Source organism: Harpia harpyja, chromosome 2 (genome assembly GCF_026419915.1).
Source record: "Harpia harpyja isolate bHarHar1 chromosome 2, bHarHar1 primary haplotype, whole genome shotgun sequence".
Taxonomy (NCBI): domain Eukaryota; kingdom Metazoa; phylum Chordata; class Aves; order Accipitriformes; family Accipitridae; genus Harpia; species Harpia harpyja.
Genome location: NC_068941.1, coordinates 76,971,402 through 76,991,838, shown reverse-complemented (window position 1 = coordinate 76,991,838; position 20,437 = coordinate 76,971,402). Strand labels below are relative to the sequence as shown.

General features: G+C 40.3%; 1 protein-coding gene across 9 annotated transcripts in view; it reads left to right on the top strand.

Moving 5' to 3' along the window:
* Positions 1-20,437, top strand: part of PPP2R2C (protein phosphatase 2 regulatory subunit Bgamma) — a 203,295-nt gene extending 182,858 nt beyond the window's left edge. For all 9 annotated transcript variants that reach the window (XM_052780525.1, XM_052780528.1, XM_052780529.1 and 6 more), the window contains 3 exons: positions 2,810-2,979; positions 7,694-7,785; positions 17,592-20,437. In XM_052780525.1, the coding sequence (XP_052636485.1) occupies positions 2,810-2,979; positions 7,694-7,785; positions 17,592-17,883 (554 nt within the window). In that variant the 3' untranslated portion in view covers positions 17,884-20,437. The remainder of the gene's footprint in view (positions 1-2,809; positions 2,980-7,693; positions 7,786-17,591) is intronic.

The following is a 20,437-nucleotide window of genomic DNA, read 5'->3' as shown; positions in this document are numbered from 1 at the left end:
GGTAGCTTTGTGTCTTTCATACAGTTAGCACTGTGAAGGTTATCAAGAACAATATTAATGAAAGTTAAATACCCTTTTTCATGGCAAAAGTTAGTTATTAAGAAGTTAATCAAGAAATTAGTCGAGGAGTATAATAGAATTTGTAATCGCATCTCAGTAAAGTTCTGATTCCAAGTCCTGGTCTAACAAGATTTATTTAGATATAGAAAAATAAGCTAGATTTGAAGCCTTGTGGTTGTGGTGCTGATTGCCCCCTGGCATAAGAATGGCCTCCGAAAGACAAGTCTAAACTGTAATGAACAGAAAATGTGTTTCCAGTGCAGGCTGGCAAACCTGGTTTTGCAAATGGTGGGCCAGCACCGTGTTTTCTCGTATCAGCTTGAAGAGGCTGGGGTTGAATTTGAATTGCTTGCCTGAACTGAAGTCCAAGTCACATGGCTGTCACTGCTGTTCTGTCTCCAATTACTCAACTTGTATTAGCCAAACTGAATAAAGACTATGCTTTTTTCCAGTGTATGCATAACCTTATGTTGATGCTAAACCAGAAATAGCCAAGACCCAAGAACACCGTATCTCACCTTCATTTCCTGAGGCCAATGCCTTGTTCTGGTTGCTCAGGCATATGCTGCTAGTTGCTAAGCTTCTCAGTAACACTGGGAGCTGCTGCTTAATTTCCGGTAACAATTTTCCTGGCTTCGTTATGCTGACTGTAGGAACTATCTGCAAAGATTTGCTGCTACTAAAATTTCTACCACTATCTTTCTTTCTGTAGTGATATGAGGCTTTCATGCTTGCATTAGTTTCTGCAGTTAATTAATCTAAGTCTTTCTAATACTTACTGTGGTACGGATAGAAAAGCAATGAACAGTACAGATAAAGGATGAAATGGCTTAATCTCATTAATTAACAAAATACAGAGTATCCAGGTACAAATATTACTCCTCTTTTAATCATTGGGAGTTGGATGAGACACACAGAGCCAAGAAAATACATCTCAGCTATAAATAAAGGTGTAGTTCAGTTAGTGTGGGGTTTTGGTTTTTTTTTTCTTTCCTGGTTTTAATAGCAACTTCACATCATAATTAGGAGGATGAATTCCTGCCAGCCAAGTACATAGTTTGGACAGATTAAAGGGAAGAGGTATGAGAAATGATAATTGCTTTGTGCTTGTCAGACTTCTATTGAAAATCTGACAGGATAATTACAAAATACCTGCTTTGCAGAATGTCTAGGCAAATTTTTAAAGAGCTATTTAAAGTTGTTCGTTTACAATCTGTCTAAAAAGAAAAGTTTTTTCCCCCTTTTTGAAGTAGTTCATTGCCATTTAGATGTTTGGTACATGTTCAAATATAGACCTTATTCTCATTGCACGCCTGGCTGCATTCCACTGCCCACCCCCAAAGAAAATTGCCCATAATTTTTTGCATTACCCCACATACTCTGCCCACGTACTCACCCTTAACTTTCAGCAGAACATTATTTTACCTGATGGAAACTGTAACCTTGTTGCTTTCAACAGTCTGAATCATAGTCATAGATAAATTAATTGAGAAAGAAATGTTCCAGTGGACTACACAAAAAACTCTGTTTTGACTGACAGTAAAAAGTTGTTCTACTTTCAACACATTTTCATGTCTCATCACACGGCTTTTCTTCACCTGCTTTTGAAACTTGAAAATGACACTCACCAAATTGCCAATTTTCAAAGAATATTCTAGACATAGGTGCCAAAACCCTACTGATTTTGCTGACAACTGAAAGACCCTGAAAGCCTGACTTTCTACTAAAGTTCACTGTATGAGGTCATTTGGATCACAGGGCCACAGATAGCTGCAGAAAGGCTACAGAGTTGCTCTAGGCACCTGGTAGGCAGGGCTAGAGTTAGTGCAGGCTTTTTGGGGAAGGATGAAGAGACCTTGGTGATTAGTGGACTTGTAATAGATGAAGCAGAGCCCACTAATACCAGTTGTTTCAAGTTCCTGCAATTCAGTGGGAGTCAGCCAGTATCATTATTATGTACATCTGAACAAGGATGACCAATCTTCTAGTTACAAGAGCTGCTTTCCCTGTATGGACTTACTGTAAGCAATATTTCATGATTCCCTGCCTTGTTGGATCATGCAATGCACAGAACAGCTAACTAGCACATACGGTGAGTTTAGTGCTTTACAGAACTGTCAGCAATTCCACATCAACTAAGTAGTTCATGTATCCACACGGTAAATCACTGTCTATTTTCTGCTCACCTCTCAGGAAGAAGTAATTGCAATTTGCAATTGCTTTTCAAAATTCTCGTGTTTAGTCTCAGATGCCTTCAGACATGACCAATGAGTAGCCTGCACACTGGCCAGCTGGTTCTGGCAACCAGGACAGGCTTTGAATAACCACCCTTCCTGGGGACGCCAAGACTGTTGTGAGACCACATGTACACCTTTCTCGTAACAGGGACACCTGAATTTTGGTTATGTCAGGAAGCAGGATGTGCGGACCCCAGAAAGGTTGACCATAGATGAACTGCCTTGCTACAGGTAGCTGTAGTCAACTAACTGGTGTATTTACATAGTTTCCCAAAGTGGTGCTTGGGGCCCGTAGCTATAAGGTTAATTATTGTAATATTTAAAGCTTACAGTTTGTATTTTTATATAAAGGTAAAAGAATAAGTTAAGTGCTGGGCATATAATTAATTCTGTATCGTGTTCCTTGGTACATTGAATTACATGTTTCACAAGAAATGCATGGTTCAGATTGTACAGCAGAGCATTTTTTTATAGAATTCTTATTTCTCTCTTGCTTCTTTTTCTTTGAACAGTTTATGAAGAACCAGAAGACCCCAGTAACAGATCATTTTTTTCAGAAATTATCTCTTCAGTGTCAGATGTCAAATTCAGTCACAGCGGTAGATACATGCTAACAAGAGATTACCTCACTGTCAAGGTTTGGGATCTGAACATGGAAACAAAGCCTGTAGAAACATACCAGGTGGGTATCTCCTACGTCTTGAAATGCAACAATATAAAAGCATCTCACTGTTCAAAAACTGAATGTTTTCCTAAACTTCTCATTGCTTGGTCTAAGAAACAGCTAGCTAAGAGAGCTGCTAATCAAGGTGGCTAAAATCCTCACAGTGGCATCCTGGTAGTTGGAAAAGGGCAATTTCAGCGTTAGTAAGGAAGTGTAAGGCCTGGTGAGTCAGGGTAACACTCACTGTGGATTGTGCTCTTGAAGGAAACGATGCTTCTAACAAGGGAAATCATCTCTTCCGTTTGGCATCTGTTTTCAAATGATGTGTTTCACTATTAACATTTAAAAGAAATAAAGGAAAGGATTGCTTTGCATTCTGCTCCCACTGGGACTGCTGAGAGTTTACACCTTTATAATTTGAGAACTTTTTTTTAAAACTTCATCTATGCATTGTCTCCCTTGTGCCTAGTTCTAGAAGCTATCAGTGTTAAACCCTGACATCACCACTGACACAGCAGTTTGCAAATGCCTGACAGACACATCTGGTTGCCTGAATTCATTGTGATATTATCCAGACAAAATGCCAGTGGCTCCAGTCAGCGCTGAGTTTGTACTCTGACATCTGTTCTGTTTGGCAATAGAGGGCTGAGCTTACATTTTTTGACTCTGCCTTGAAGAAGGAAAATATGCCTATGACACAGAAACTGCTTATTATGAAAATGCAATGAGGAAAAAACTGTTAAGCTACCTACAGAAGAGTATGCAAAGTAGGAAAAATGTCATTCATCTGGCTCGTACTGCTTACTTAGAGACAGTCCTGTGACAGTGCTGGAACAATCCCTTGTTTTCTGTGGCTATATAATGGCAGGTGGGGTACAGGAGTTCACAGTAACTGTAATTAAGATTGGTTTTAAAATAACATGTAATGAGAGTTTGGTAGCGTGTCTTGTCAAAACAACTGAAATTTTACATCAATAATGTTGGAGGTATTTGTTAGCTAGTGTTTAGTAGACAAAGTGGGCCCCAGCATTTTCCAATGCACCCGTTAAATTTTGGTGGATACTCTTCAGTGTGTCTTCTGTTAGTATTGGAATGTCTGAGCCTGTATACCTTTAGAACTACAGAATTGGATTTGCTCTGAAAATGGCAGTACTTGTAATGCTAAATGTGTTAGAAATTGATGTGCTGTGAAAATGGAGTGGGAAGGTAAGGGCGAGACTGTGTTTTATATAACAGGATTGTATCTCAGATTTTGGGAACTTAGGTAATATATTATTTTATACTTATGCTAATGGAGTAGGCAACCTTGTCCCTGGAGAGGAATAGCTGGTTAAGCCAACCTGTTTGTCTTGATTTTGACATCTGCTTTTATTTCCTCATGTAGGTAGCTGTGAAACACGCTGGCCACCTTTAAATCAGTCTGACACCCAACAGTGGGGCCAATTAAAAAGTTATATTTCTTCATGCTGAGATGGGAAAAATAAGTATAATGTAAAATTTTCAGTCCTAAGTATTGCAATCTGAAGTTTATAGAAAAGAAAAAAAAAAAGACCAGCAACAACAAAAACCCTGCAAATATAACAGTGTTCTTGCTGCCTTACTTTAACCTATGGATTGCCTTTCATTTTCAAATATTTATCCAGTGCCTTGTAAAGAGTATACAGATGCATTGCTGAGCATTACAGTGGACTAAAGGAGAATCTGGAACTCAGGAGCCTTAGGAAGCCAATAGCACAGGACTCCATAGGATTCACATGGTCCAACTGCTCTGGGCAACCTTTCATGTTTTTCAACTGCAGAGAGTAGAGAATTCTGTTCTTAAGAAAAAGTGGTTTAAATTACTCTTTTAAATAATTTGTCTTAGAGGTATCTCTCTCACACATATATAAATCTTGTATAGAAACTTGGAAACCTCTCAAAAAGTTTTTTTGTGGTGGATCACCCAAAGGCAACAAATAAACCTAACATTTTCAGTTATGTATCCACATAATTATGATGATATGTGTATCATTAAAAGATTAAAAGGTTGAATTTCTCATTTGATCCACTGCATGGTAGCCACTTAGATATTGTCTAGCTGCGAGACTCATGAAGAGGGTCACAAAAGGAGAATTCCCCACAGGGCTGTAAGAAAGAACAAAGTCTATGACTGTACTGCTTCATTATCAGGTTACAATTTTAGTATCACAAAAAAAATTGAATTCCTCATGCAAGTTCTTTTTCTTACCAATGTTGTGACTAAAAGAATGCTATTGCATAGAGCAGCTGTTGCAGCCTTGCTGAAACACGTTATCATCTGCTGACAATGATTCAACATGATTTTCTCTTGTTTATGCTTCACATAAAAGAAAAAAGGGCAGAATATGGTGCACTGGACAGCACTAAAAGAGCAATACAGTGGAATGGCCACTGCTTGAATGTTGCAAGGCAGCCCTGCCTAGCAGGATACTCTTCTGAAGCTGCCAGGTGAACTACTCCAGCAGAACTGTACAGCAGCAACCAGAGGTGAACATGTTCATAGCTGACAATAGCTTGATTCACTTTTGGCAGGGTCTGTTGCATAGGGATTTGGACTAATGTGTCACTTACCAGTGCAATTCCTGATTTTGACTATTCAGTCCCAGTGAAATAGTTCCCCACGTAGTCACGTTGCTGTGTTAGTTTGGAGCATGGAATTGCTAGATAATTCCATGAAGGTCTGACCTAAAACAGTGCAGTGAAGAAAAGGAGAATACCTCTTGCAATTAGTTAGGAATTAATTTGGTTTGGATTCAAGTACTCTTCATATGTGCTAAGAACAATATGTAACAGACAAGGCAAATCTGACTTTACCCTCAATTGGTAGTGGCAGATGAACATGCAAACAAAGTGAAAATTAAGTGTTTCTTCCAGTTAGTTTTTCATGGTCACTCTGAGGGTCTGCATGTAGTCAAATGTGGTAATCAAAGGCTCCACATGAAGAGCAAGCTGGTTGTCCAAGGCAGTAGTGCAAGTCTGCAGACAGAGCCAGTCAAGAAAAAGGAGCTGAGACTTTGAAGAGATAGTAAGAAATTGGAGAGAGGAACTGCAAAATGCTTTTTGACAGAGCTGATAGAAAGGCACAGCTCCAAGCTGTGGAGTTGGACACGCTTTGCAAAGGGTGTATATACAACAGTGGTCATGACAGATGGCTGCTGGAAATGATAACAAGAGGAAGACCTAGAAATGACAGTCAATGAGGAAAACGCAATCTAATTCCTTCTCTTGCCTTACCCAACCTTTCTATTTCTTCCAAGTGTTGGGCGCTCACAAAGATGTTAAAGGAAAGGACTCCAGTTCTGTAACAAATTACACTGCTAACATAAAAAGGCTTTAAGTAAAGAGAAAATTGAAGGATTTAATTACAGAGGGTGCAAGAAACTGCATCAGTACTAACAGTGTTCTGTCCTATTACTCACCGTGAGGGTAAATGCATTTAACTGTGAAATGTTTTATCTGCATCTATCATTTGCCTATTATTTACTGTATAAGACATTTTCTGTTGATATACAGCTCAGTGTTCACTCATCTATTAATGAAAATTGATCCATAACTAAAATTTATAATCCTTAATAACCTTACATTACAAATATTCTTAGGATATGGTACAATTTGGCTATTGAAAATGGGTTACTTTAAAGAAGATATAAGTGAAAGGTCATTGTCCCTCCTCTGGTCTTGATGGAAGTTATCTTACTAGAAGAAATGTTTATGCCCTCAGGCCATTGGGACCAGGAGTAGTCTCCCTGCACTTGCAAGAACCAGTTCCTCTGCCAGAGCTAAATTATGCCCTTCGGCTATTGCATTGGTATGTGTGCTCGGAGAGGCCATCTACACATCTTTTACAGTTTCTACAACAGCTATAAGAAAACATCAGGAGTGAAAGTGCATTAGTAAATTCATCTAGGCAGGGATTTTCTAGCTCATTATTTCCTTGCGGAATGAAACCAGTCATCCAGAAGGAAAACTAATCAAATTCAGCAAAGAATTGAAAGAGTTTGTATGAGATCGGTCTTTATATGATAACCCTTGTTCAGCAGAGATATGTGGCCCAGAGGAGAGGTCTTCTGCTAGTTAGTCCCACTTTTCAAGTATGAAAGTGAGAATTTACAATGTTGTTTTTAAGTCTCAGCCAAATAGGAGATATCCTTGGGCTAAATTAGAGTTCTAATTTGCAGCCTGTGCAACTACAACCTTGTACTGTATTTGGCTTCTGAAATACCTTACCCAAATATATGTAGTACCATACACTACAGGTTCTTTTAATAGAGCCAAGTTCTTTCTGCCACAAGTAAGAGTCCACTTATCTTGGAATATGACATTTTTGTTACTATTTAAATTAGATTTCTTGCACATTAATTAGCACATCTAGGGTATCAGCTGGTGAAATGTCTTTGGGAATTAGGCTAGCACTGAGAAAATCACCCAAGCAGGAAACAAATAAGTTGAAGAGGGGTGGTCTGCAGCCTGCTGAGGGAGGTATGCTTCATGCCTTCCTGCAACAATAATTCTGTAGCACCTGGTTAATTGGGCTGTGGAAAAGTACAGATATCTTCTTTAGACTTTAAACACAGTATCTTCTGCAAAGCTACCAATCTGTGCAGCATATTTTGAAAGTGAACGTGGGAGATAAAGCAGAGAGTGGGGGGCTGGTTGTGGTGTTTTATATTTTGTTTTATTTCAAGAATAACCACAGTTATTTTCTTTGAAACAGGTCCATGATTACCTTAGGAGCAAATTGTGTTCCCTCTATGAAAATGACTGCATCTTTGACAAGTTTGAATGTGCATGGAATGGATCAGACAGGTAATCCATCCTTACGTCCATCACTGTCTTCATTTAGCAAAAGAGCTCCCATATGATGGGGAACAATCAGAAAGTAAAGTGTTAGATATGGTTATTTTCCACATCGATTTACATCTCTACATACCAGTGTTCAGGCTGGTAAAAGGTGTTTGGATATTGGTGCAGTTGTGTCTCTGACCTCCTCAGACATGATGTATATACATTGTTAATCTTGGCTCATACCTTAGGGGAAAAAAACCTACAGATTCTGTCCGTTTTCACCAAAATCATAAGTAGACTGCAAAAGTTAAAGAATGATGCCAACTTGCACAGCCCCACCAACACGCTGAGGAAGCTTGTGTGATCCTGTGTTTACACACAAGCTGCCTCAGAAATTCAGTTCATTTACTGGAAATGGAGCGAGGAAAGGCAGTCACGGGCACCCCCTGATTCTCTGCAAACTGCTGCCAAATGGCAGTTTCTCCTGATACCTACCTCGATCAGAGCAGTCCCGTTCCCTATGCACTGAAGGAGATGTCCTTGTTTTTATCTTGGACATAATATCTTGTTCAATATTTTAATGAGAAATATTGGCACAACAAGTCAGAGAGTGTGAGTGAGGATGCAGTGTGCTAATGCCATAATCTTAGCAAATGGTGGCAGTGCTTTGGGGAGTAGGAATACTGTACAGGAAGAACTGAGCAGCCGAGAGGACTGGGATAATAAAAATGGATGAAATCAAAGAGTATAATGCAAGGCAAGGATTTTAGTTAAAAGAAAACACAAACCTTCATCTTATCAGTTGGAAACAACTCACAGGGACATTCATACGCTAGGGGACTGTGGAAGTGATTAGCAGTCTACAAAATGCATGTGAAAGAGAGCACAGGAGTCAGTTTTGAATGGCACACAGTGACTCCTGGCTCAGCAGAGCTAGGAGCCAAGAGGCAAAAGTTTGGCACTTGCTGAGAGCCTGGAACTGTGCCTTCAGCTCACTTAGCATCTCATTTGGGAAAGAGAAAAACGGTCTGTCTTCTTGTATTTGAAGCAGGCCTGCCCCCCTGGACTGGGCAAGAACTATGAAACAGAGTGTGGGGCAGCTGTGAAAACGGCAAATGTGATCATTGAATGGGCAAGACTGGGATATCCAGCAGAGAAAGGACTAGTGGTGACATCATGTTAGGGTCTTATTCAAAGACCTTTGGACTGCAGTTACACATTTCTTGTCCCTCATCTCCAAGGTGGATGAAGTAATCGGGCAAATGGCCGGCTGCTCTAAAGAGAGGAGAAAGCAGGAGTTTGGTTTTGATCAGCTTAGCAAAAGAGAAGCCAAGATTATACTTGCTTCTAGTAAGTATGTCAAGGAGGTATACATAGGGAGGAAGTGGATCTAGCTAAGATAAAAGTGAATGATAATGACACAGCAGCAAATAGGTATTGAGTGACAATAGGTAATTATAGCCTGGAAGTTAGAGGTAGTTCATACGTGTTCAGACAGTGACAGTGTGGAGCAGTCTTCCCGTCCTAAGTAGTGGAGATGTAAGAAGACCAACTGTTTTGATAATGATGCCTAGGAAATTTGTGAAAGCAGTTATGTGAGACATTGGTTAAGATGACACACGTCTGAACTTGGAAGTGCAGTACAAGGTGTCTTCCAGTCCTGTGTTCCACAAATGCAGATAAAGTGTAATGCCATACACTGTGCAAGGGGCATCTTCTCTTTGGACTACTTTCCTTTGCTCAGTTCCTGTACCTGCCCAATGGAGAGATTCTGTCTTTACTAAGAAATAAAACTTTTACTTTGTATCATTTATTATGCAGATGAAACTATATACTGCCATTATTTCTGTTGTCTGCATGCCAGGATAACGTGTTTTCTTAACTCAGCATTGATTATCCCCTGTGATACAAAATGCTGACCACTTAAAATGACATAGGTGGACCACACCAGGCAGAATACTTCCCAGCTTGCTGTGACTGCAACTTGGGCACCAGCTGTTGTGGAAATGGCTTTGATATGGTCAGAAAGTGGGAATGACCCACAGAAGTTTTAGGGGAAGATCCAGGTTTTGAGGCTCTTCTCTGAACTTCCCAAACCCACGCATGAATGGATGTTTTAGCAGAGGGTTGTCTCAGTAGACTGCTTGAGTTTGGTCCTATTAGAAATACCAAAATTAAAGCATTTATTGGAAATCTGGACAGTGCTGATCCCTGCCTAAATCTGGCACAGAAGAATCACGCAATCAAATCATTTAGATATTGTGAAACTTTGACAAAGGTTCAGGGCTTTTCAGGTCCTTTCAAACCATTTTGCTTATCCTTGATAGAAATTCCGAGGGCATTGTACAGGATGGGCAGCCACTTGTTCCCAGGCCCAGAGTCTTTCTCCTGTAGTCAAATGAAGTGCTGCTGTCCTCATTAGTGTGGTAAGACCACTCTCTGGATAGTTGCCTGGTAATAATAGAAATATTAATCAATATCAGGATTTAAATTGAGCATAATATTTTCATTCCTACTTGACAGATCAGAAAGATCAATGCAGTGAGTAATTATTAAGTGGGAACATTAGATTGTGAGGGCTTCATTTATTGTACTGCCCAGACACTGAGGCGTTGTTAGTCGTGCACAATTACCAAGTCCATCACTAAATATAATACACTGCTCTTGATTGTAAGAAACTGTTGAGTAGAGTAGCTGACAATATTTGACAAAAGATAAGGGTTCTCTTTAATTTAGTTGTTTCTTTTTAAAAGTCAAATGCATCAGCACTGATGTTCATCTTTTGATGAACATTCACTCTTCTGAGCTTCTTGCTTCTGTGTACGACAAGTATTGTATTGTTTTGCTACACACTACAAGGATTATTTTTTTTTGGTGGCTCATAATTTAAATTATATTTGGGTACCAGTAACTCTTAAAGAACAGTTCATTTGAATAGTAAGGTCACTTAATTTGATCTTTTTGGTATGTATTTTTTTTAAAAAGGACTACCGCTAAAGGTAAGCAATGCCTATTAACAATGGTACTGTTAAAAGATGCTGCAGTACAGTACTTATATTATATATATATACACACACATATATATATACTTTTTATTAATTTTTGTCATTACTAAGGAGTTAATCTAGGCTATGATAGAACCTGATGGTGAGGCTGTTTACAAAAAAAATCAATATACGTGAGCTCTGATTAGAACGTGATTGATGCTCAGTTACTCCAATGAACAGGAACTAATACAATCAGACAGAGCCGATCTCATTTGGTGAAGGGCACATTAATCACTGCGTACTTTGGCAACAACAGTGGTCAGGGGAGGGAGTCAAGCAGGGGTCTTACACTAATTCAACCAGATGAGCACATATTATATGTAGTTGAGTATATTACACTAAAATCATGCCATCTTCATTGTATATACATCATTACGTGACTATGTAGAATACGTGAGCTCTATTTATACAGCGATTTGAATTTAGTTCTTCCATTCACTTCCAAAGTCTTTTAATAATGACTTTTAATACTGACCCACAAGATACTGTTTTCTTCCCACTGTCAACCAAACTAATTTTGTTATTTCAGTTTTACCTCAAAAATTAACACTTTTGCAGCTGTTTGTGGGTTAAAGAAGCCAGTAAAAGAAAAAAATAATGTAGTAATTCTACATGGTGGTAAGTGAACACCTTAATTACTATTTTTTTTAAGATTTCAAATGAATGGGTGTATGGGAACCCTTCCAGGGAGACTTCTGAATACCGTCATGATAAGTGATACGCTGTAAGCAGATGAGTGAAGTCACATACAACTGTTCAGTCAGTCCTTTCCTACTGAACTGTCATTCATCCCACTGAATATCCATCAGCCTTCACTCTAATCAGGCAGAATTGGCAGGTCCCAGTGGATGAGAAGTTAACAGTCTATTCCTGTCTGGCAGCACGCTCCATGCTGGAGAGCTAGAAGATATCATTTTGTTCTCAAGGCTCGGCACGTCAAATATTAGCTTGGAAGGACTTGGGGATCCCCTGTTCTTATTCCCAGTCTTACCCCAGCCAGCTGTATCGGAGTGGAAGCTGTATCCTGTGGCTTCCATGGTCTCTTGAGCAACAGTGAAGGAGGGGAACCATGACATGAGCTGAATTTCTCTGGACAATAGAAATCTGCAGGTGAATAAAAATTTCTGTGCATCTAGGAAGACTAATCTGGGCCAGAGTTAACACAAAAATTATTTTAAAAGAGTCTTTAAAAAAAAACGGCAACAAAACCAACACAAAAAGATGTGAAGCGAGTATGGTTCAGTTTTTAAGCAAGCCTTAATTCCAGCTGATATCCCCAGAGCTTCAGGGCAAACCCTGACATCCAGGAAGGCAGCTGAATGGAGCAATTTTGATAAAAACTGTGGCATGCAAGGATGGCTGCAACATGGGTGACATTTAAGAGCTTGGCTTGCAGTAAAGAAATCTGAACGAAATGCAGGAATAACAGATAAGAGAAAGTCAGAGATACACCAATTCTTAGTGACTGACATGTTTGATGAAGTTTCAATGCCTAAAAAAATATTGTAGAAGATCTCATTGCAGTTTAGTACAAATGATGAAATCCTATTCAGATACCCTTGAGGTTGATGAAGTAAGGAATTTGTTGGCCTTCCAACAGAGGCAGAACTTTTTAGAGGCGAAAGCCATGTACTGAAGCATTTCATTTAACAGAGTCACTACCAAAAACAAAATATTGAGACCCAGATGTTTTAAAGTATTAAGATGCTTAAAGATGCTGAAGCCATCAACAGTTGATAGGGTGCTTCTGTAGACCCTAAAACTCTGGCCCTAAATTAAACATCAGTGGTACAACTACTGGTGTCATGCAAAATAAACTTGTTATTCATAGGTAAATATTTGCTGGTTTAGTTTTACGTATTCTTACAAGGCAAGCAGGAAGGACTTTTCTTCTCAAATCCTTTGCTCCAGACAATTTTACAGATTGGAAATTGACTTTTTCAAAAAATACCTTACCTGAAATATTGCTGGCTACCAGATCTGCATGGCACAGGGTGAAGAAACCTGAACTGGGTGAGTACTGTACAGAGGGAGCAGTTAATGTTCTGCTAATTTTGAAACAACCTTTCCTGCCCAAATGGGCTTTAGCTTCTGGGAATTTGCAGAAAGGTCATCGAGGTCTGTGTTGTGATTGCCCAGCTGAAAAGCAGATTGCACACATGGTTGCATGCAATCCCCTTTTATACAGCCCTTGGCAAGAATAGAAATTCCTGCAAAATAGACAACTAGCAGTGCTTTTCCTTCCCTGCACCCCATGGTAAGCTGGTATATGACCAGCTCAGCCCTACAGATCTCCCAACATCCTGACATCTCTGGTGCCACAACCGGCACTACCAAATTCCTGCCAGATTCAAGAGCACAGGAGCCAGTCATTTGTACGTACCAAGAGAGGAGACCTGCCCACCAGCTCATTTCTCCAGCCTTCAGCCCAAAGGAGAAGGCAAGAATGGAAGCCCAAAACACTTGAGAGCTAGGCAAGTTGTCCGTGACAGTAAGTGAGACTGGAGGTAGTGGAAGATCACAAAGAAAGGGTGAGCAGTGAGACTTCCAAAAGTGAAATGAAGGCAGGGGGTGGGGGAGGAACAGAGAAAGAGAAATGACAAAATGAAGCAAAAGAGACAGGACAGAGCAGGGAACAGAGGGTGAAGCTAAGGAGGATACTTCACTGGCAGGAGAGAGAGAAGCAGATAAGCTGCTTTTTAAAAATTGTGGAGCAGGATAGAGGGAAATGGAAAAAGGGGAGGGGAGAAGGAAGAGAGGGGGAAAGGAAAACCTGCCTGGAAAGTGTGGTAAAGACCAGAGTCAGAATTGGAGGGGAAGAAAGAGGAAAAAAAAGAACAGAATGGCAGCTAGGGAGGCAGTAAGAAGAGAAGTCAATTAATAAAAGTGGGGTTGGTCTGCATGGGGGTTTTCTCCTTCCCCTTTTACCTTCTGTAAGAATACATTTGTCCTGCTTGTAAAGAAGAAAAAAAAAAAAAAAAAGCTAAGACTTCAGGCCATAGCGACCCTGCATGAAGACTGAAGGTTGGCAGCGAGATGCCTCAGTTTGCGTCATTAATAAGCAAGAATGCCCCAGTGTCAGTGCAGGCTGGATGAATTAGTAGCATTTTGTGTTGTCACTCAAAACACACGTACCTGAAGAATTGCCAGAAACCCTCAGACCTTGCTTGGAGCAGCTCTAAAAGGGGGAGCACAGAGTACACCATGTGCTCTGCAGAGCAGCACCATGCAGAGAGGAAAACGTGTTCCCCTCGCGGGGCAGCGCAGGAGGGTTAGCACCGAGCTGTGTGAATGCATTTTGGGCCCTGCAGATATGGGGTGTTGCCTCTCCTTCCAGAGCACATGCTAGGCAGCCGATGTGTGAAATGTAGGCAGCGGTAGCCACGTCGCTGCCATTGGGGTTTTTTTCCTGCTTTTTTGCTTTTTTTGCCTCTTTAAAAATTATTATTTTTTTTAATCATGCTGCCTGTAGCTGTGGTGGTTTGAGCTGGGGACAGTCTATCAGCAGCTTTGCTCCAGCTTGAGCTATCAGTACGCAGCTCCTCAAGGTGCACTGGAGTGTGTTCTACATCCTAAATACCCCTGCACAGCTGAGATGATTGTACCTCTGACCATGTGTAGCACCACTTGTAAACCTGCTTTCTAAATAAAATTAAAGGTGGTTAGGCAGAGCTTTTCTGGTCTGCTCTCTTACACACATATGAATTAGTGTGGGGTGTTTGGGGTGAGGGGCTTTGGTTTTTTGAACCAGCCTCACTTGCAAGGGTTTTGTGCAAGCACTCACTGTCTGGAAATACAGACCAAACTCTTCCTATACTCAGCTACAATTTTTATTCTCATATATGTATATAAAAAATACTCCTTATCATATACATTCCATTATTGTACGTTATTTTTTCCTGAACGGGAATAAATTGCAGGCTTACATCTAGTTCTCACTCTCTTTTATTGTTATTTTAAGCAGCAGGTAAGGTTATAATCCATCCGTGTTTGTGACCTTGAACAAGAATGGGCGCTTTCTCATTTACATAATGCTATTTTTTACTGAGCCATTAAACTGCAGAAAAACAGGGCCAGCATGAAAAGTAGTCATCTACATATGTTAAAAAAAATAACTGCAGTAAATCCAACTGAAGAAAGCAGACTTTTAAAAATATGCCAGAGTTCAAGAAATTAAAAAGCAAATGGACCGTAAAAGCAGTTTTACTGCAAGCAAAACCTCCTAAAATAAGATTCTTGACAAATACCTCTCTGTGCATTTGGTGCACTGGTACTCTGCCTGCATGAAAGCTGCTCCCCTGACAGTTCCTGTCTTCATCAGGAGGGATGCTCCTCATCCCCCTGGGAACCACAGCTCTGCAGGCATGGCACAGGGAGCCCCAGCATTATGAACCCGTTTCAGAATTTTGCCTGGGGGCAAAAAACCCACGGTACTGTGCTGGGCTGTTTGCATCACAAGTTGTGTAAGTTAGTGCTGAGATATGAAGTAACCTCGACTTTTTCATGTTGTGAATAACCATTACAGCAGGAGCCGTAATGACAAGACACGGTGATTTGGAAGGAGTGAAACATTAGATTTACTGCTGTTGATTCAATTTCTGAAATGAGCACTAATCTTGATCAATAGGCTTTCTGCAGCTTCTGGAATACATTTTGTCAAGCTGTCACACCGACTCTTTTGGTTTTTTAGCTTGTGAGACTGTTAACTTGTGCCTCACTGAGCAGGATTGTGCCAGGCCTTTGCGGGTGGGGAAGGTAAGGGAAACCTCGCTGCAGACAACCCAAGGACGGGTACTGCTTCTGTAGAGGAGCGAGGCAGCTCCTGCCACGGGCTGGCTGCAGCTATGCGTGGACAAGTGCCTCTGTTGCCCATCCCAAACCCAGCAGCAGAGCAGCAGTGCAGCCAGCGGTGTGCTGCCTGCAGACCTCAGGAAAGCAGCTTCTCGACAGGGTGAAGGCTGTAGGTGAGCTATTGCTGAGGGCAGTGCATGCTGTGTCTCTGTGCTGCGCTGATCTGATTTGCAGCAGTTGCCTTTAGCACTTCAGGAGCTGCAAAAAGCTCAGTGTGGAGTCAGCTGTCAGCAAACTCCAGCATACCATCAGCAAGCATGGAAGCAGGATGGAGCTGGCAGTCCTGCTAGTGATTCACAGCGTACAAATCCAGCTCTCCCACTCTAGTTACTCTCCAGTGGCTCTGAAGCGAGCGGAGCTGCTGTCAGTCAGGAGCTGTAGTGCAAAAGCAGTTAGCTGCACAGCTCCCATTTGTGCATTTTTCAGTATATTATTCATTTGTATTACAGTAGCTCCTAAGGGCCCCAAGTGAGATCAAGGCAACGCTGCCTGGAGGCTATGCACGTAGTGTAAGACAGCTCCTGAATCCAGGAGCATCTAATCTAATCAGCTAGTGAGCGTCTGTACGGCAGAGAGTATAGTTTATGCCGCCTTTTCCCACGATTGCATATGCTGTGGTCTCCTGCCCAGTATACTGCTTGACACAGATTCCCCCTAAATGGGAAACAGAAGCAAAGTGCTAAAGCAATGTAACTGTCATTTGAGATGGAGGTTAGTTTATTATATGCGAAGCACGGGAAATATGCTCTGTTGCGCTGTACTAGAAAGGCAAATAGTTCCCGACTGCATGAGTTTTAGAACTGTACAGCTTCTCCTGTGAAGACCTGACCATTTGGGGTGGATTCCCCTTCCAGAATGGAAATTCGGAAGAAACACCCTGTTTGGGGCTGAGATAGGAGAGTAGAGCGTGGCCCTGGCTTCACATATGGAAAAAGTTCACAGGGGATGAGCTTTTGAGCAAGGCTCTGAAACCCATGATTATGCTAATCCAATAACCTGAGGGCCATGGATGAAATCCTGAATTCATTAAAGTTAGTGACAAAATATCCTCCCCTAGGGACTGGGGGAATGAAGCAACTGGCAATCCATTATTTCAAACTACAAGCTGATTAACGGGGTAATTTTATGCAGATCGAGGTATGTTTTCCGTCCCTTTCTCCCAGACCCAGAAATATATCCTGACTTGAAGCTTCATTCAAACTTCATACAAGAGATGACAGAATTCTGTTTATCAATGTGTTTATTTCTAAGAAGCATTGTAGATACAAATTTTAATGGTGTCTAGACTTGCAAGGTCTATGGCTTCAGAAGGGAAAAGGGCTTATTCTGGAATTTACTTGTGCAAACTCAGTGTGATTTTTCAGAACCTTGCAAAACAGCTTTCTTCAAAATACTCATTAAAATATGTAATTATGTACTAAATCTTACTATTGTATCAAAAGGTTTGAAATACTTGGAAATTTTTTTTTAAAGACTGTTTCTGGAATCGTGGTAAATCTCAGCTGTCAGAAAAGGTAAAGCTCTGGAGACAGAAAAAAGCCTGAAATATATGATCCTTAAACACTCATAAAAAGCTGGAGGGTAATTAAAAATAACTTATTAAAACATACTCCTTCTATATATTGTCTTGTGAAGTCAATCTCGTGATGTCGGGGTCCTGAAATTCGTTCATGCTTCAGGATGCATTTTTGGGGTAACTGTAATTTTCATTGAATACTCTAATAGGGAAGGGGAAGACATTGGTAGAAGGAAACTCTTCACTCGGGAATACTGGGAAAAATCCTGTTTCATATTCTTTCCCAGCTGAAACCAGAAGACATCTTATCCTAAGGTTAAAGCTCAGCTGTCCTGATCCAGTCATGTTAGTAGACTTCCCACCAGCTGCTGTTTAACTGTCTTTGTTTTCGTTTTCTTTCTTTCTCTCTACAGTGTGATAATGACAGGTGCATATAATAATTTTTTTCGAATGTTTGACCGAAATACCAAACGGGATGTTACCTTGGAGGCATCCCGAGAGAGCAGTAAACCACGAGCTATTCTTAAGCCCCGGAGAGTCTGCGTCGGAGGCAAACGAAGGAAAGATGACATCAGTGTCGACAGTTTGGACTTTACTAAGAAGATCTTGCACACAGCGTGGCACCCAACTGAGAACATCATTGCTATAGCAGCGACAAACAATCTGTACATATTTCAGGATAAAGTGAACTCAGAAATGCACTAGATTTATCAATATCCCTCTATATTTACAAACCAGCCTCTTGAGAGTTGTAGAAGGATGTGATCTTCACAAAAATTGTGGCTTCTGTGGTGGGATTTGTAGGTTGCATCCTTTCATCCCTCAGCCTGTATCATTACTGGTGGCAAGCCAACTATTTTCCATCACTGCAACTGTATGAGTAAAAGGCACGACTGCAAATCCAGTACTGTGGTCTGTATCGGTTCCTTTAAACAAACAGGGGTGTTTATTCACTGTGGGAGCATTCCTGAGGAGGGTTCCTCAACTCCTGTCAGTCCTTTCGAGGGTCCGTTCTGGTGCCCTGCCTGCTTTTGCAGTCCACAGCATTTACCACATTGTTAGAGCTTTTTGCCTCAATCTCTTGATTATTTTTTTTCAGTAACGTTTTCCTGTCTTTCAACTAAGCCAAGCCTGTTCGAGTGAATGAATAGCCACATCTCTTTAGAGCACGTGGCACATTGCAGGGGCCTCATGAGAGTTATAACTGGAAGCAGAATCCCTGCTGGTGAAAAGCTGCCCTGTCTCACCCGTCCTATTCCCTTCTTTACAACACCCTCTTATTTATTTATTTATTCACATTACTTTGGGCTTCAGCTTCCCGAGTAAGTGACAGACTGGTATAGTTTCTCAGCCAGCTTATTTTAAGTTTATTCTCCATAGATGTCTTTGCTCTGTTTAAAACAATAACTAGTATCTTCATCACGTGGAGAACTATTAAAAAACTTGGTATTGCCAGAGGGACTGGCTGGTCAGACACAGCCTGGCAGTTAACACACAAACCCGTCCTACCGTTTGGGGGTTGGAGTTCTGGAAACCTTGGCTAGAAGTGCTGTCCTTGAAGGCAAACATCGACTTCAGTGGGAACAAAGTTACATCACTGCTAGACACTTCAGAAAGTCCCTCGTTTGTTGATTGCAGCATGGTTATTTTAATCCTGGCCTTTCGGGAATACAGGCAATGCCATGGTTATCTGTAACTGTAAAAAGAATGGTACTGCGAGATGCAGCCACTGCTCAGTGAATTTTAATTTTTTTAAATGAGTCCACTGCTGGGAGACAAAATTCTTCCTGGAGAAATATGAAAAATCAAAAACTCCAAACCGAACAAAACCTTCTTCCACATAAATACTGTTAGCTCTATCTCTGTTTTAAAATGAGTAGTGATGTAAATGGAAAAGCAGAGTACACACAATTGGTGTAGCGCATGCAGGAATTACACGGGAAGGGTGCAGTGGGCAGGGAGTCCTCTTAATCCAGGAAAAGAAAGTTCTTCTGCATCCCTAATAGCTCTGGCAGAAAAATTAATATCCCAAAGGATTTCTCCTCAAACCATGAATAAAAGAGCACAACTCAGATGACCTGTTAATCTGCCCATATTAAAACTCAGAAAAAAAGGAGTCTTTAAGCCATTATGCACTGATTTCTTGGTAAGTGGAAAATGTACTGATGAAGGGATCTGCATGCTTTTATATTTTGGTTTGGGGGAAAGGGTGGGTGAAAATCTGCTTACAAGAACTAAAAAACCCAGAGTCTACAGCTTTTATATGACATCTTAACACAACACATGAAATCTGTATGTTTGAAGTTTTCTAGATCAATGCTGTATATTTTGTGTGTAGAAGCACAAACGCATGTGCATCAGTTTCCAGCCACACTAAACACATACGGTATGAAATGCATAGGTTAATTTTAAAGGGAATGAGGAATGTTTGTTTATAAAATACTGTATGCTGTAGCAGGCATGGACAGTATATGTACATATTTATTCTAATGAAATTTAACAAAATTGCTTTTCTTTTTTTTTTTTTTTTCCTTGTAAAAAGGTTTAAGAATGTGGTAAATTGTATAGAAAACTTGTTAATGCCAAACTACTGCTTCAAGGGTGTCATACAATTTCTTTGACTTTTGGCCTCCTCCATTAATCTTTGCAGCTCAAAAAAAAAAAAAAAAAAAGCTATCAGCTCATATTGGCATTTACAGCTAGAAGTACTGTAAAACATATATTTAGCTTTTAACATTCTCAAGTAAGATTCTATAGATAACCTATTATAAAGCAGATCTTAATACAACAATTTTTTGTTTTTAATTTGAAGTACCTTACTCTGTTACAGCTTTGGGTACCAAAAAGAACATGTTAAAATTAAATAAAGAAATATATCTTTGGAGCTTTATAAAACTAATGAAATACCCAGCCAAAATACCATGAAGTGATTATAGAGGAAATAAATAGAAACCTTTCAAAGACCAGTATTCCGTTCCTGTCTTTGACATCATTACTACAGATCGGTTTCCTGGTTTCTTGAATGTATGGAAAGTTAACATTGTCATTGTGAACATTTCCAAATTTCTTTCTCTTTTTAGTTTGAGCTTTCAGTGGTGTAGAGTAAGTGATGGTAAAGTTGGTAAATCTGATTGTTTTGAAAGCTGTTGTTCATGGCTGCATTCTTTGTGTTGCACAAATTAGCTAACTGTTGTTGAATAAAAATATAAATATGTTAATACCAGCTTTTTCAATAAAACTACAACCAAAAAGGCATAAA